At 46.6% G+C, this 16124-nt stretch overlaps 2 protein-coding genes across 3 annotated transcripts; both read right to left on the reverse strand.

The window, feature by feature from the left end:
* Nucleotides 1-1017: 1017 nt before the first annotated feature.
* Nucleotides 1018-5734, reverse strand: ZAR1 (zygote arrest 1). 2 transcript variants are annotated; one of them, XM_067531160.1, is made up of 4 exons: nt 4922-5734; nt 4583-4675; nt 4432-4506; nt 1018-4200 (listed from the first exon to the last, which is right to left on the reverse strand). In XM_067531160.1, the coding sequence occupies exons 1-4, from the start codon at nt 5726-5728 to the stop codon at nt 4057-4059; spliced, it is 1119 nt and encodes a 372-aa protein (XP_067387261.1). In that variant the 5' UTR covers nt 5729-5734; the 3' UTR covers nt 1018-4056. The 2 variants fall into 2 exon arrangements, with proteins under 2 accessions (XP_067387261.1, XP_067387262.1); XM_067531161.1 differs by lacking the exon at nt 4583-4675.
* Nucleotides 5735-6680: 946 nt separating this feature from the next.
* SLC10A4 (solute carrier family 10 member 4) lies at nt 6681-11155 on the reverse strand. Its single transcript, XM_067531177.1, has 3 exons — nt 10668-11155; nt 9878-10088; nt 6681-7581 (listed from the first exon to the last, which is right to left on the reverse strand). The coding sequence occupies exons 1-3, from the start codon at nt 11153-11155 to the stop codon at nt 7066-7068; spliced, it is 1215 nt and encodes a 404-aa protein (XP_067387278.1). The 3' UTR covers nt 6681-7065.
* Nucleotides 11156-16124: the final 4969 nt, after the last annotated feature.

Genomic DNA, 16124 nt, shown 5'->3' on the forward strand with positions numbered 1-16124 from the left:
ACTGAATGGGAAAAGAGCCAGCAGAAAAGAGAAAGCAGTAACTGGACAACCACATACAAGCTTGATGCTATGCTGGAGCCTTAATGCCATTTCAGTGTGGGCTCAGGGACTCGTGTACCAACATCCACAGTGCTTCATTTTTTCCCTAGTACAGCAACTCACTCACTTCCCTCTCTGTCAGTCTCCTTCCTGTGAGTTATAGCATCTCTCTGTGGATACCCAGCGAGTCATGCCACGACAGTGCATTCCCAGGCATAAGCAGTCCACCTATATTATACATTTACACTTTTCACATTGTAATTGGACTTTCAAGTTGTGTATGAAAATGGGATTTACATTTTTTCAGGGCTATTGGGTTCAGTTCCTGCTGCCTTTTTCAACTCAATTTGTAAAACTGGGATAGGAAAGATGAACTATAACTGTTTCATGAACAGTGGAAAGGTGTCGAGATAGACAAATGATAAAATTGCTTCAGAGAGGCAGTAGAATTTCACATGTATTAATCATTTCCCTAAAGTTTTAAGCTATCCCCTGCATTCCCCATTTCTGTATTTCATATGAACTGGACAAAGTACAAGCCACTCTTCCTTTCCTTTTACCCTCTGTAAGCAAAATACTGGTGCTATGTATTCCTTAGCTAGCTTAGTGTACTAGCTTTCCGTGCATTGTACTTACCCACTAGGAGCCTTAAGATAGTGCTAGCTTTTTCCATTACATTCACAGAAATTACCAAAAAAATGTAATGAGCATGGAGATCTATCAAAGGGAGTCAGCCCCAACACTTATCTGCATTTCCCTTCAGTTGCCAACAGCATGCTCCAGGAGTGGTAGCGTCCTCACCTCACTGTGCTGCTTCACCAGCAAGGGTAAGCTAGATTCCCAGCCAGCACAGCACTCCTATTTGAATTCCTCCTTGTATGGCAAACAAAAATATCCTCTCCCCTGCTACAGCATAGTGCTTGAAAAGTTCTAGCCTTGTTACCTTAGCTGTTACCACTCAGGTCTCTGCTGGGAGTGTTTCTAACCACATCATGTAGTAGGATGTAGGGTATGGATAGGTATACTTCTAATACTGCATATATGCGTCTGGGACCAATATTTCATAAAACAGTAGCCTGCTTTCACAAAATACTACTTTTTTAGAGTGCCTGATGCTCTGACAAGACAAGCTTCACAGCCACCTAAGTAGGCTTGATCAATCATTCATTGATACTCCTGGAGTTGGAGGTAAACATCAAGCCCCCACTGTAGAGCTGGGGCTCTCTCCCTTCAGATGGATCAATTTGGAAAAATATAGTTTATGAATCTAAACAACTCATTTTTCAGTTACTAGATTAGATTGCCCCCTCATTAGGCTTTCTAGGCTGTTTATTTTTGTGCATTGTGATCCAGGAAAATAATTCAACATCCAAATTTATAAACAGCTGTCTGTATTAAAAAATGGCCCTAATGTTCTGTGAGAGAGTAGGGCCAATGTTAAAAATCTCAGAATTCAATGTGGAAAATTCATCTGGAAAATACCCCCAACATCCTCAGCATGGGTAGTAGAAGTTGCCTACATTTTCCAAAAGTGGGCAGAAATGGAGAATAAGAGGCAGCAAAACAGATTATGCATTTATGAGGGGAACAAATCTGTGTTAAAGCACTGAATGGGTTTACTGTAACAGGTCAGATGGGCATGTTAAAAGCTGTCAACTGTGATTCTAGCTGTAGTGTTGGAGAGCACACCTACAAACAAGTTTAGGAAGGGGAAGAAAAGAGGGATGTACAATGTTATAAATAGCAGAATACAAACTTAAAAAGGATAAAATGTACTGCAAACAAAATAGCAAGGAGTAATGTTTATATATTTATCAGCTGAAAGTAGAAAATCCTTTCATTACCTGTTTCACAAACTGATACTGCTGTTAAAAGTTAAGGACAGTATTTCTACCCCCTTTACATGGTATTTTATATGGCAAACATTTAACAGGGTTCCCATTAATGAGGTTATATTAATACATGTAGACTATAATTCTGTACATAACTTTAAATGCAATAATTCTTATCTCCAAATCTTCCACCTTTCCTGTGAGAGAGACTGGTTTGCTTCTATATATAGTGTCCCCTTTCCCATCTTACATGATAAAAGCCACAGAAGAGTGACAGATGTAATGAACTTTCACCAAAAAGAATATATGAAAGATCTCATAGCAATTGCTTGTAGAAGGCCCCATGTTCCTAGGTAGAGTCTAAACATTAAGTTTAGCCCATTAGAGACCTTATTTAAGAAAGGTTATGTTCTGTCTCTCCAAAAGCATCAGTGCTTTTTTTTTTAAAAAAAAAAGATGGGAAGTTCAAAAATCTTAAATATAGAGTACGATTGTTGACCTAGAAATCTAACAAGCTTGATGAACAGAGGAAGGAGGACAGCAGAAAAGAAAATACTTCTTATAGTTTGCATCAAACTGTATTAGTGGCATGCTAAAGGTTGAGAGTAGTTCTTTAAGTAGATGCAAGTTTGAAAGGAAATGGTTATTTACTCCTAATAAATGAGGAGTTTCCACTGCTGGTTCCTACAGAGGGTCAACATAGCTTAAAGCAGCAGTTGCTTCATATCTGTGCTGCCCATCTATACAGAGACAGCACTTCCCTGCTTCCACTACCATATTCTCATTCCTACTGGTTGCAGTTAATGGCTGTGCCATTGTGGCAAGAGGCTACAGTCCTTTACAAGGTGTATTTGGTTTTCTTCACAGCTAGAGAAGGGGAGGCTCACATAGGAGCAAGCAGAAGCTAAGTACTGTGGATGTTTGGTACATACAGTCAGGAAAAAAAGTTTAATTGGAGCCTCCAGCAGCTACCAACAGCCGTAGCTTATGTTTTCTATTTTCGAATAGTGCCTGTGGGTCAGTAGGGGAGATTTGTTTATAATTATAATTTCCTCTTCTGGAGCAATGTCTGAAATTGCTACGCCACCCTTCTGCATGGTGGATGTATCAATTCACAAAGAAGGCTGGGTATTAGCATTGTGTTATCTTTAACAGGCATTTCAAGTAGAGAAAATGTATACATTACTGACTCTTCGTGACAGCATCTTTTGTCCAGTTTGAATGGTAGAGGAAATTAGTCACTCAGCTAGAACAGACGTTAGCTATGTCATGATGGGCTCATAGGAGGCTCCATAGGTGAGAAATGCAACCATTAATTAGATAGCCACACTGATCTATACACATTAAAAGCAAATTGAATCATAACAAGTCAGACAAACTATTTAACTGATCTTTTCAGAACAGCAGTTTCATTTTACCCTCTTCCCTTTACAGATGTGCAGAGCTGCAGTACATATCTTAGTTAGGGGGTTCTTTAAAGATAGTGCTACAACATCCTCTGCAAGTACTCAGCTACAACTAAACTGGCTACTTGTTTTCAGCTGGAGCCTAGGATTATAAATTTTGTTTATGATCTGACTAGTCCTGTGCCATTCAAGAATTACTCACTTTCAGATGTGGAACAGTGAGCAGCAGATAAACAGAAGTTGTGTATGTACTCCTACAATTAGCGATTGTATGACATTTACTTTAATTGCAGTTCCTACCTTAAAATTGGCCTGTATTGTAGAAGAATGCCATTTGATTTTAATTCTTGTGTTAAGAGAGATGGATGTTTATTTGGCACCCTAGAGACAGATTTTTCCAGTAAGTTGGAGAATCAACTGCACAAGTCAGCTCCTCACAGAAGACCCGTAGCGACCTCCCTAGGTTTCAGGGAAAGCATGTCTGCCTCCCCCAGAAGCAGAAACTACTAGATGTCACTATCTTAACAGTCATACAAGGAAAAGAAGTTTTGCAGCTGACAGAATAACAGCACCTTCTCTCCCCTTCCTAATAAGTATGGAAATAACATGTACCATAAATAAGGTAGACATTAGCCTGCCTGAGCAGTTATAGAGTGCTTTGCCATACCTTTATTTGTAGGTTTGCCCAGCTACACCCCACCATATATATTCTTTCAAAAGAAAAACTATGCTTTGATTGCAATTTTACACCAGGATCTGTTAAACAAAAAGTATCCCAGTCAAATAATATATTTGAAACTAAATGTACTATCACAGGAGAGACGTTTGCCTTTGCATCTCCCACAGAGGTCTTGTCGATGGGGTCTCTTGGGGTCCACATGGCGCACTTTCACAGGGCAGGTGCATCTGGTCTGCTTGCAGCTCTAAAAAGAGGCAAGGGTGTTGGACGAGGACTGCAGTGATAGAGTCAGGAGACCCCGCCAGTTTAGGGGAGGGCGGAGTATTCCTTGCAGTAGTTTAGAGTACGGCCTGCTCAGTGCAGGGAGGAGTGATGCTTCTGAGAAACTCCCAGCCCACTTGGGTGCTCGAGCATAGCTGAGTTCCCAGGCTCACTGGAAGGAAGGGCTGGGGAGGCCCGTGGGCGCTGCGCTCACCTGGCAAGTGATGTCCTCCACGCGGTAGGGGTTGTAGGATTTCTGACACGTCCGGCAGAACTGTCTGAAGTAGACCTGGCAGAAGGGGGAGCGCGGGTCAGTGGCGGTGAAGGCCGGGGTCGGAGGGAGGGCCCGGGGGCACGAGGCCTACCTTGTTGGTGCCCTGCACGCACCACACGTAGGCGCTCTCCCAGCGGATGTTGCAGTCCTTGCAGTGGTAGTAGCCGTACTTCTGCTCGAGAAACTGGCGGGAACAAGGGTTACTCAGCCGCGCGCGCGCAGCCAGCCCCCAGCCCCCGCACCCGGCTGGCCAGAGGGCAAGGGGCGACGGACCCCGTAGGAGGGAATCGCGGCTGGCTGGCTGCCAGCCGACCGGCCAGCCCGCCCGGGAACCCGAGCCAGCCGCCCGAGCCCCGCCCCGCGGCTTCCCGCCACACCCTTCCCAGCCCAGCTGCACGGCACGCGGTGAGTGACCCGGCCCGCCCCTCACCTGGAAGCGCAGGCGGGTCTTGCCCTGCCCCGGCTCCTGGGGGGCTGCGGCCTGGAGCTGCCCGGCCTGCGCCCCCTGGCGCTCGGGCGCCTCCTCCTGGCTTTTCTCTTCAGGGGCCGCTTCGTCCTCCGCCACCTGCTGCTGCTGCTGCTCGGGCGGTGGCGGCTCCGCGCTGCTCCCGGGGGGCTGCTCCCAGCTGGCCCGCACCGCGGCCGCCTCCGTGCGCTGCTGCTGCTGCTCCTGCTCCTCTTCCTCCGCGGCCGCCTCCTCCGGCTCTTCCTTGGCCGCCTCTTGCCCCGGCTGCTCCTCCTCCTCCTCCTCCTCCAGGAAGGTGGTGAGTCTGCGAGAGGCCATGGGCGAGTAGACGGCGATGGTCCGGGGGAAGCGCACGGGCCGGCTGCTGGCTGTGGCGGAGCTGCCCTGCTCCTGCTCCTGCTCGCGGGGCCGCAGCGGGGGCAGCCCGGGGGCCGGCCGCCGCCGCAGCTGCAGGGTGCGGGGCCCCAGCGAGCACTGCACCGAGGCGTCCTGCCGCGGGTTCACCTGCACCCCCACCTCCTTGGTGTTGGCCTTGCGCAGCCGCGGCGTCAGGCTGGGGTTCACCTGGGACAGGATCGCCTTCAGCTGCGCCCGCTGGTAGTTATCGAAGTACTCGGCCGCGGCCGCCGCCGCCGCGTCCCCATAGCCCGAGAAGTAGGTGCCTCGCTGCCGCCAGGCGCCGGGGGCCCCTTTGCCCTTGGGCGGCTGGTAGCGGTAGGAGTAGGGGGTGTAGGCCGAGTACAGGTAACTCTCCATCGCTTCGTCCGCCATGGCACCTGCCCCGGGCGCTGGGCCCGCGGGGGCAGCTTTAAATACCACGCTCGCCCGCCCTGGGGAGGGGCTGGCTCAGTTACCCGGCCCCGCACCGCCACCTGCACGGGGCTGCCTCCATTGGCGGAGGGGAATGAACCAACCCAGGCGCCTCGCGGCTGATTCCCTGGCGGGAATCTCTGTGCCGGGAAGCCGGCGGACCCGGGGAAAGCAGGTGGCTGGGAAGAGCGGGCTAAGCCAAGGGTCCAAGGCCATAGCAGAGGGGGAAGGGGAAGGGAGGGAACCCACTGGTTAGCCTCAGGTGACAAAGCAACCAAGGCGGCGGGGAGGGAGCGCTTCAGGCCGGTCTTTGAAGCAAGTACGCCCCGTATTGGTCCAACCCTCCTGGGTTCTCTGGGTCTATTAAATGTCCGAAGTCTCCCGGCCTCTTTCAGTTGATTTATAATTATTTGATATGTCCTGATCGCTGCTGGGGGAGAGGGACCCGAAAGCCTGTGCAGTGTGAATGTAAACTGAGAGGTTCAGCCTGAGACTTTGGAGCTTTTTCTTTTGACTTATATTGAGTTGGCCGGGCACATTGATTGATTGGTGATATTCCCGCGGGAGCACGCAAGAGGCTGTTTACCGCAGACAAAGATTAATAGCATGGTATGTGTATGACAGAAACAACCCGCAGATGAATCTGTGGAGGAGGAAGGAAAGCATGAATTCCTTGGATGCTACTAACATTAGAGCCAGGGACCAAGTAGTGTAAGAAGGAAGGATTTACCTTCCCTGCAGATACATCTCTAGATAAACTGAACCTTTACTCGCACTAACTTTTCATGTTTAGTTATCTTTGGAGGGATTTAAATTAGTGATGAATACAACCTTAATTCATCTTTTCTATGCATTTATAATCAGAACAATAAACACGATCTTTTTTACAACTAATAAGATGCATGAAATGAAATCACAGTTTACAAATATAATTTAATTTGCTTGTTTGTTCACACCAATGCTACACACGTTATTCCTTTCCTGTAAAATGCTTTCTTCCTTTCTGGTACCTGCCCCTGCCTTACTTAATTCACCAAAGAGCTTCTTCTCATGAAGATGTAGACTTATCTCCTTGTGTTATATTGATTTGTGTACACATAAGGCTATATTTTTGAGGAAATATTCGCAACTGGCACAATAGTAAACACATGGTCATTTTATACACTGGGGGTAGTAGTTGGGTAGATTATGGAGGCTGGTCAGTATCCCAGCTGCCTGGTTTACTAGTTCCCAAAACATATGGCAAATATGTAATATTAATTCAAGCATTCCCTTCTCTTGCTGTGACTGTTGTCCATCTACAGTGCAGTCTGTGTAGGCTCCATCAGAATAGAATTGTGTTCCTCTGTAGTCACTGTGCCATAGGAGGTATCTGCCATTTCCTCCTCTTTCAGTTTCTTGTAAGAAATATCTGTGTCTTCATCTTCATTTAGAGGATCTGGTTTATAGGTATCTCTTCCGTACATCTTGTACACTAACACAAAAAGCCCTGCTTCTGCAGCCTGGAAAAGTGCATAAAGCAAGGGAAACATATACATGCTTCCTATGAGATGTGGTGGAAAGGTTAATTTTAGTATCGCCGTGCAAAGCTGGACATTTTGACATCCTGTTTCCAAAGACACTGTCCTCTTGCAATGAGGTGGCAGGTGAAATAAAGTAGCTAAGCCATATCCTGAGGCATAGCCCGCTAAGGGCATCAAGAGTGCTACTATGTAAACAGATGCAGGGATACTTGCCAACAGCTCAGGTCCCAACATAGTGCCAGTCAGAATGAAAAGAAGCACCAAAGTCACTAAAAGAGACCACAGGGAAACCTAACAATAATGAATCAGATACGTCAGAGAAAAAAGAAGGGAAAACTTGCATTAGAATTGTATTTAAAAGCAAATTAATTAAATACACAATTATTAAAATAATATAATAAGGAAAGAATTTAAACAATATTTTTTTTAAAAAATCAGCACATTATATTGCAGCTGTTACTGCAGAAATATTCATTACATGAACAGTGAATAGACAAAATGTGACTGAAAGACATTGGAAGAACCACTCTCCTTAATTCCAAATGTCCTGGAGTTTGTCATATCATTAGTATTTCTAGTGTAGAGCTTTTTTTAACCTATTCAATGATGGACAGATTCTGCCACCGTTTCTTACCTTGGACCTACTCCAAAATTTCAGTGGGCTTTGGATCAGGTTGGAGATGAGTAAGGGTGGAAGAAATCTGTCTCTTAAATAGCTTCTAACAGTATAACTTGTCTGGGATACTTTCTCAGAAAGGAAATAACAATCTGCATTAATGTATGTACATTTTCATTATAAAAAGAAAATGAAGCTAAGTCTTGGGGGGGGGGGGAGAGTGTATGACACTAAACACATTCATTTTTTTCTATAATACTTTAAATAGTTTCTCTAATTTACATTTTAGTAAAGTAATATTTAAAAGAAATTTCATCTTGCCTAACAATGTATATGTCAAATTTAAGCCTAAAGGAGATATAAAACATCCAAACTGAGATTTAAAAAGGATAATACCAATTCTGAAGAAGGTCTGATACCATTGAATTCAATGGCAGTTTCATAATTCAGTTTCACTTTAATTGGATTAAGGGGCCCAGAGTTTGGGTCTTTTAGTTCACTGTATTCTAAGCATACTGCAGCCATTGAATAATTTTTGCAGTATTAACGCGTTGTGTGCTGAGTTGCTTTGCTTTACCTTTGAGCGTGTTTTGCTTGAAAGTTTACCTTAAGTTTTAACTTTCATGTTTTGTTTTGATGAACAGAAATATTTATTTCACTCTTTTGTTTTCAACATAAAGATATGTTTAAAGACTTCTGTGATAGTACTTCAGTCTGTCAGGTATTTCTTTTCAATTATGGCTAGTAGTTTCCACACCATGCTTTCACTTTTCCATCCCCATGCATTAATTCCCTTTCCTGAAACCTTTCCTTTTATTGGCTTCCATACAAATTGCTTGCATGATGAAGGTTTAGTCGGAAATATAGAAATTGGTTGTGCCACGATTGATGAAAATGCCTGTTGAAAATGTGTATATTTCCAAACAAAGAAATAGCATAGAAAACAATAACTGTTGTTATATTTTTGTTTTAATTATTCCAAGTTAAGATGTACATGTGTTTCTATTTTTGTTTGGAATGTACTGATTTTATTGCATACGGGACTGAAGCTACTAGTTCTAATACATGGAATAGTACCTGATTATAGGTATATCCTTTATTTATTTATTTATTTAAAGCACATGCTTAGCAATGTTGCCGCATATATATATTGAGCATTTCTTTTGTGGTTTTTACTCTGTTCTTGTTGCATTTAAGAAATGGCATTACATCTATCTGCCGAACCTTTTATTCAGTGTTGCTGAAAGGAAATATTGGTTCATCCTTTGGTCTTTGTAAGAGAGCAATTTTGGTTTATAACAAAAAGAGCTACTTGAATTCAACCATAACCCTGCCTGTAACAGTTTTACAGAAAACAGTCATGCATGCGCAGTATTTTAGTATTAGTTGACCACAATGGGGCTTATGCTTCCTCTTTGGAAAATAAAGAGAGAGAGAGAGAGAGAGAGTGTTTCGAATTCGGAACAAGTCCTGAGGGTTTAAACGAATGTATGTGATGTGCTTTAATCCTATGATTTGAATTATATCTATCCATTACATGGAAGTGCTAAGCATCTAGACTTACATTCAGTCTTGATAAGATAGGCACCATGCACGCTGCTCTCTGTGCAGGCTGCTCTTTACTTCGCGGAGTACTCGCTATGTGGGGCAATATTTTTAGGGTTTAGCAAGCTTTGTCTGGCTTTTTTACCTCTTAAATCCTCCCCCACGTGCATCTTTTCTTATCCTTTCATTAGACCAGGGGTTCTCAAACTGACCCCTGCGTTAGAGCGTGTCCATGCTAAAGGATTCCCGCCCCGCACCCTAAAGCCGCGGCGCCGACGGTGGGGCGCCGAGAGGCAGAGCCCTTTCCCACCAGGGATTAACCACCCCGGCTGCCGAGGGGCGATGCGCAGTCGGTGGGAACTGCAGGGTCTCAGCACCTCTGTGTAGGGGGGGACGGGGACGAGGACGGGAGGCAGCTGCTGTTACCTTGAGCAAGAGGTCGGCGATCCTTGTGTGCTTGTAACGGATGAAAACCCCCAGGCCGATGGGGAGCAAGGTGCTGCACAGGGTCAGACTCACGGCCCCCAGGGGCAGCAGCCGCACCAGGGGCGTGTTGATCCAGGCGCGGCTGTATATCCACAGGCAGAGCGGCATGAGCAGCAGGGCCAGCAGGGTGGAGGAGGCGGTCATGATAATGCTGGAGGAGGCAGGGGAGAGAAGGACAGGCACCGGCTCAGCTCCGCGGGGGCAGGGACGATGCCTCCTCCGGCGCCCGGGAGAGCTGGCGGTGCAGAGCCCTTTGGGGCAAGGAGGCACGGACACACAGCCGCGCAAGGACTCCGCTGGGCGCCTTTCCCCTCGCCCCGGCCCCAGGGTGGGGCTGGCCGCGCCCCGGAGCAAGGGCAGCGAAAGGCTGGCACGGAGCGGGCTAAAATATGGCACATTTGTAAACCAGCGCGTCCTACCGCACCGCCCCCAACACCCGCACCGCACCGCCCCCCAACACCCGCACCGCACCGCCCCCCAACACCCGCACCGCTACGGACCCCAACACCCGCACCGCACGCCCCCCAACACCCGCACCGCTACGGACCCCCACCGCACCGCTACGGACCCCCCACCGCAGCCACACGCGCCCCGGAGCTCCCCGCACCGGCCCCGGCTGCCTCCCTCTCCCCGCGCGGTGCACGCCTGGTCCTCGGGTCCTTGACCCCCCGCAGGGAAGATCCCCAGCCCCGAGGGGCACTGAGAGCCCGGCGCCCCGCCGGCTCGGTACCTGAGGTTCATGTCTCCGCTGACCAGCAGGGACATGATGTTGGAGAGGTTCCCCCCGGGGCAGCAGCCGCACAGCAGCACGGCCACCGCCGCCACCTCGTCCAGGGCGAAGAGCAGCGCCAGCAGGAAAGCCACCAGCGGCATGATCACGAACTGGCAGAGCAGCGCCAGCAGCACCCCGACCGGCCGCCGCAGCTGCCCCCCGAGCTGGCTCAGCTCCACGGTGCAGCCCAAGCCCAGCATCGTGGTGCACAGCGCCAGCCCCACGAAGACGCTCAGACCCTCGTTCAGAGGGGTGTCCCAGAACGGGGGGCTGCCCCCCGGCCCCTTGCCTGCCTGCGGCACCCGGCTGGAGGGGCTGGGGCTGCCCACGGCGGGCAGGCTGCTGCTGCTGCTGCTGCTGCTGGTGGTGGTGGTGGTGTTCTCGGGCTCCGCGGAGAGCGAAGCGAAGGGGAAGAGAGTCCCATTCTCCACCCAGCTGCTGGCCATGGCTGTGGACTGTGCGTGTCTCGCAGTCAGGGGCTGAACATCGAGTCGGAAGCTGCCGGGTCCGTATCGCCTGCCCAAGCACTGGAGGAGCCGGGGAGGCCCCGCAAGGTGCGGACTGATAGGCGGTGTGGAGACTGTCAGTCAGTCACCGGGCTGAAGCACAGGCACATCTCCTGCCCACTCCCGAAACACCTCCACTTACAGCCAAGCACAACACCCCTCATTGACACACACTGAATTCATCTGTTTTACACAACAGCACCTACAGCTGTATCTAGTATACTCACACTGCATTAGACTGCTTGGCTCTCTCTGCCTCTTACACAAGAATGTTTGCTTTTATTTTTGTATCCAGTGTCTTGTGTCTGCTTTATATAGGGAGCTTTCAGTCACACACTTAACCCACAGGCATAGACAGACATCCTGGTAAGAATCTATTTAGGGTGTAACTACTCCAGGCAGTGCCTATGTCTTCCTTTGTGTCTTTTATGGTGCTAAGCACACTGTCAGCAATCAACCAATAATAAAAAATCTTTTATTGCGGGTCTAGTGGAAGAACAAACACATCCCCCTGCCATGTTTATTTCCTCTGGTAGTCTCTTGTGAAAGACCATGCTGCTGGAAAAGAGAAGCAAGTGTTATCCACTGGGTCACCTTTGGCTGCTTTTTTTCCCCCCAAAGAATTCTAACAAATATTTTGAGCTGATAAAGGGTTGACAGGGGATTTTTGGAGGGATGCATTGTCAGCAGACACATTTTAGTTTGACTCCTAGCATGCTAATGGCAAAAACAAAAAAAAATCTACTATTAGAGTATTAATACTGTTTATTTTCTGATTTTTGGTGCTTAATCTGGCTCAGCATCCTAAAGCAAAATGAGCTGATCATCACAATGTCATCCTAAGTGAGCAATGTCAGCTTTACCATTGATACATTAAGGGAGGTTTAAGGTCATTCCCACTAATGGAAAGAATGCACTTGAGTAAAAGCTATGGCAAGGGTGAGGAATGATGAAAAGCTCTTTGGTCAGGTCAAATTAGAGCCTCTTTATGCTGATCATGGGCTTCAATAATGAGCAAAGAGCAAACTACACTTAACAAAGAAATGATGTGATTTAATTAATGGCAATAAATTACAGTTTTCTGCTGCTGCATGGAGCTAGGTAGGGGTGCCCACTCCCACGCTTGCTTTCCAAACTGGAGCTTCACAATGTAATTATCAGAATAACCCTGGAATCCGTGGAGTAGAGATGAATACCACCAGACGTTATGGTGTTATTCCTGATTTGCCTGGAGGAGAGACACTTGCTAGACACAGTGTTTTAAAAAATCTGTTAGTAAAATGGTTTTTACTACACTGAAAAATCAGTTTGTATGATATGCAGGTGACAGCCCAGAAGGTGACAGAGGCCTGCCCTGTCCATTCCACCTAGGTGGGTGAAATTCTGTGCCCATTGAAGTCAATGGGAGTTTCGCCATTGATCTCAATGGGTACATCTACACTGAAATAGAAGACCTGTGGCACGGCCATGGCTGGGCTGGGTCAGCTGGCTGTGTAGACATGCCCAATGGGATCAGGATTTCATCCAGTATGTGAGGATCGCTCTTACCCATCACTCAAACAACATATACAAGAAAACCCACATTTTCCAGAATTGTTCTAATTTACTGGAGTCAGATGGGTTTTAAAATTGTGTTTAAAAATAGCCATCCTTCCCATATCTTATTTTTTTAATATTTATTCATTATTTTATATTGTCTGTTTCTTTAAAAAACTGAATGTCATATTAAAAGACAAGTAGGAGATGGGAGACAAGGGCATGCAGGAAAGGAGAGAACAGGAACCTCTGAAGCTGGTCTGGGCAATGGTGGTTCACGCTTTGTCCACTGCGACTCAGCATGCCTCAGGGACAAGAATTCTTCCTTCACACAAAAGGTTTGGAAGTGCTGCTGACCCCACTTCATGTTGTGGTTCTCTGGTGGGATCAGCTGTCTCAGTGTTTGGCCTGCCACGTGAACTGCTCTGTCTTGCCTTTTGTTTTTACATTTAGTATGCTACTGTGCTGTGCATTATGGGGTATCTCAAATCACACCTCCTAATGCATAACGTGGTGGGCACCAAATTCAAACACAAGACTGGAGAGAGGGCAGCTAGAGCTAGGCCCCATCCCACTTAAATCCCCACCTCCTGTGCCATCTGGTCTTACCCTTCTCCAATCCAACAATATTCTTCACATCTGCCCTTCCCAAATCTGGCCATTTTAAATTCTCTTGGGCCCTGGTCCCCCTTCCACCCAGGACATAGTTCCACAGATAAATGGAATCTATCTTCAGTCTGTCATTGGATGAGTCTTGCAAGACATCCAAGTCCTGGGCCCCCTGTGGAATTTCCTTGTAGTCCTGCCTGTCAGTCCAAGGCTGTTAAAGGAGCATCTCTGGCAAAAATTGAAAACCCAAAGTAAAATGGGAGTCCAGTTGAGCCTTACATTCCAAAATTTTAGATTGCACTACCTGCCTCAGAGGGGACATTCACTGCTTTTCTGCTCTGAAAGGAGCACGTTGGGTGTAGCTATACAGCATACAACTACACCTACAACCAACCCCATATATTCTAGCAGACACTATTCGTGACCCAATAGAAGCAATAGAGTTAAATCCATAGTTACCATCAGGGATAAATGTAAAAGTTTATTATGTTTGGTGTCCCAAAGGACTTTAATGGCAAAGTAATGGATTCAGTGCATAGCATAATAATTTGGCCATACAGTAATACCACTGTGAATGGTTTTATTCTATTTTCTTTTCCTTGTCATTTGGTTGAGGATAGGATAGGGAGAGAGGATGAGTCATAGGTGTTAAACAAACAGCTACAACCCAGTCCAGACAGTGATTTAATTTGTTGGTAAAACAAGGCAATATATGCTTATAGATGGGATGACACTGAAGTGCAGTGTTTGGTTGTTCTTGAGAGCCAACAAAATTACTTGAAACTAAATAATTTGCAAATCTACTTGTACTGAAAAATTTTTACAGAGTGTTTAGATTGCTTACGAATTTTGTATATACTGTATCTTTCTCATTCTTACTCTTTACATTCTATCTATATACTTATGCCACATTTTCTTCCCTCACTTACTATACCCCTATTTTTTTTTTAATAACTCCATTATACAGTTTCTCGTCTGGCACCTATGAAACAGAATATAAATTACACAAGGAGCAAAAGTAGGCTGATTATCAAGTAGGCTGTGAAGAGAGCAGAAGAGAACTGCCCTTCTTATCTATGAACATGACTCCTAAAACCAGGCCTGTTCATAGAAAGATATTTTTGCATGATCTTTACAATTAGGATATAATAAAACTCTGTTAACAGAGAAGTAGAATGAAAGTCTCAAATGTTTCAGTGCCTTACGTTGTGTTGATTCTAGTTACTGTAAACTTCAACTTATAGGGAAATTGTCCTGTGAAAAACATGACTTAGCTGTAAGAGGGTTCTGTTTTATTGTAACAAATAAATACAAGATGAGATATTTCTTAAAATTTTTGCCAGCTATTTTAAGAAATAAGATTCAACTTAAGTTTTGGTTTAAACAGGAGCAGTACCATTGACTTCCATATAGATACACTAAGGGTATGTCTACACTGCCGAGAAAAGTCGACTTACTTAAAGTCGACTTTCACCCATCGATTTTTAGAAGTTGCAGCAGCGTGTACACACTACGCTGTTTGCGCAGGTCTCAAGCGTCCACACTCACCACGCTTATTTTGACTTTCAAAGCATTGCGCTGTGGGTTGCTATCCCACTGTGCAACTAGCCGCAGTGGTTGTTGGGACGAGTGTCATCGTCCCATGATGCAACGCTGCTTCCCCCTCCCTTCTTCCCCCAAACAAACAGGAAAATTGTTTTCGTGCCGTTTTTTTACTCCGCGTGCTCACCATTGCTGCGGGGACATGGAGCCAGCTCAACTCTGCACTATTATTGTGAGCGTCACAAATACATCGGTGCTTATCATCGAGTATTTTCGAAGTACAGCAAGAAGCCGAAGCACAGGCAACAGCAATGCCACCGAGGCTACATTACTACAAGCCACCGAGCAGAACAATTCACAATTGCTGCAGGCTGTAACGCATCATCTGCAGTCCATGGAGCGCAGGTTCTGGTCCAGGGAAACAAGCACAGACTTGTGGGACCGCATCGTTATGCAGCTGTGGGATGATGACCAGTGGCTGCAAAACTTTCATATGCAAAAGGTCACTTTGCTTGAACTGTGCTCGGAGCTGGCTCCATCGCTGAAGTGCATGGATACTCACTTGAGACAAATTGTGACAGTGGAGAAGAGAGTCGCCATCGCTCTGTGGAAGCTGGCAACCCCTGACTGTTACCATTCGGTTGGGAATCAATCCGGAGTTGGTAAATCTACAGTGGGCACCGCCGTGATTCAAGTATGCAGGGCCATCAATAGACTTCTGCTATGAAGGCTAGTGACTTTGGGAAATGTGCAGGACATAGTGGAAGGGTTTGCCACGATGGGGTTCCCAAACTGCCGGGGGGCAATTGATGGGATGCACATCCCTATCTTAGTGCCTGCCCACCTAGCAACCGAGTACATAAACCGCAAGGGGTACTTTTCCATGGTCCTGCAAGGCCTTGTGGATCACAGGGGTCGTTTCTCCGACATCTGTGTGGGGTGGTCTGGGAAGGTGCATGACGCGTGCATATTTCGTAATTCGGGGCTGTTCTCTATCATGCAGGCGGGCACTTTTTTCCGCGACCAAAAAATTCACATCAGGGGTGTGGAAATGCCCATAGTGATCCTGGGGGATCCTGCTTATCCCTTGCTCCCTTGGCTAATGAAGCCCTATACCGGGCACCTTGACAGTGACAAGGAGTGTTTTAATAACAGGTTAAGCAGTTGCAGAATGGTTGTAGAATGTGCCTTTGGGTGTTTAAAGGGTAAATGGAAGATTCTC

The sequence above is a fragment of the Emydura macquarii genome, unplaced genomic scaffold (genome assembly GCF_026122565.2).
Source record: "Emydura macquarii macquarii isolate MOO-44397 ecotype Brisbane River unplaced genomic scaffold, CSIRO-AGI_Emac_v2 contig_3128, whole genome shotgun sequence".
In the NCBI taxonomy this organism is placed as follows: Eukaryota; Metazoa; Chordata; order Testudines; family Chelidae; genus Emydura; species Emydura macquarii.

Bases quoted from the DNA above. Each gene is read 5' to 3' on its own strand.
- ZAR1 (XM_067531160.1), bottom strand. From the start codon at position 5,728: ATGGCGGACGAAGCGATGGAGAGTTACCTGTACTCGGCCTACACCCCC. The intron at 4,507-4,582 runs GTAGGCCTCGTG...CCCTTCTGCCAG, and splicing joins GCGTGCAGGGCACCAACAAG to GTCTACTTCAGACAGTTCTG. The intron at 4,201-4,431 runs GTGAGCGCAGCG...GCCTCTTTTTAG, and splicing joins TGGAGGACATCACTTGCCAG to AGCTGCAAGCAGACCAGATG.
- SLC10A4 (XM_067531177.1), bottom strand. From the start codon at position 11,155: ATGGCCAGCAGCTGGGTGGAGAATGGGACTCTCTTCCCCTTCGCTTCG. The intron at 10,089-10,667 runs GTACCGAGCCGG...TGCCTCCTCCAG, and splicing joins AGCGGAGACATGAACCTCAG to CATTATCATGACCGCCTCCT. The intron at 7,582-9,877 runs GTAACAGCAGCT...CATTATTGTTAG, and splicing joins TCGCCGACCTCTTGCTCAAG to GTTTCCCTGTGGTCTCTTTT.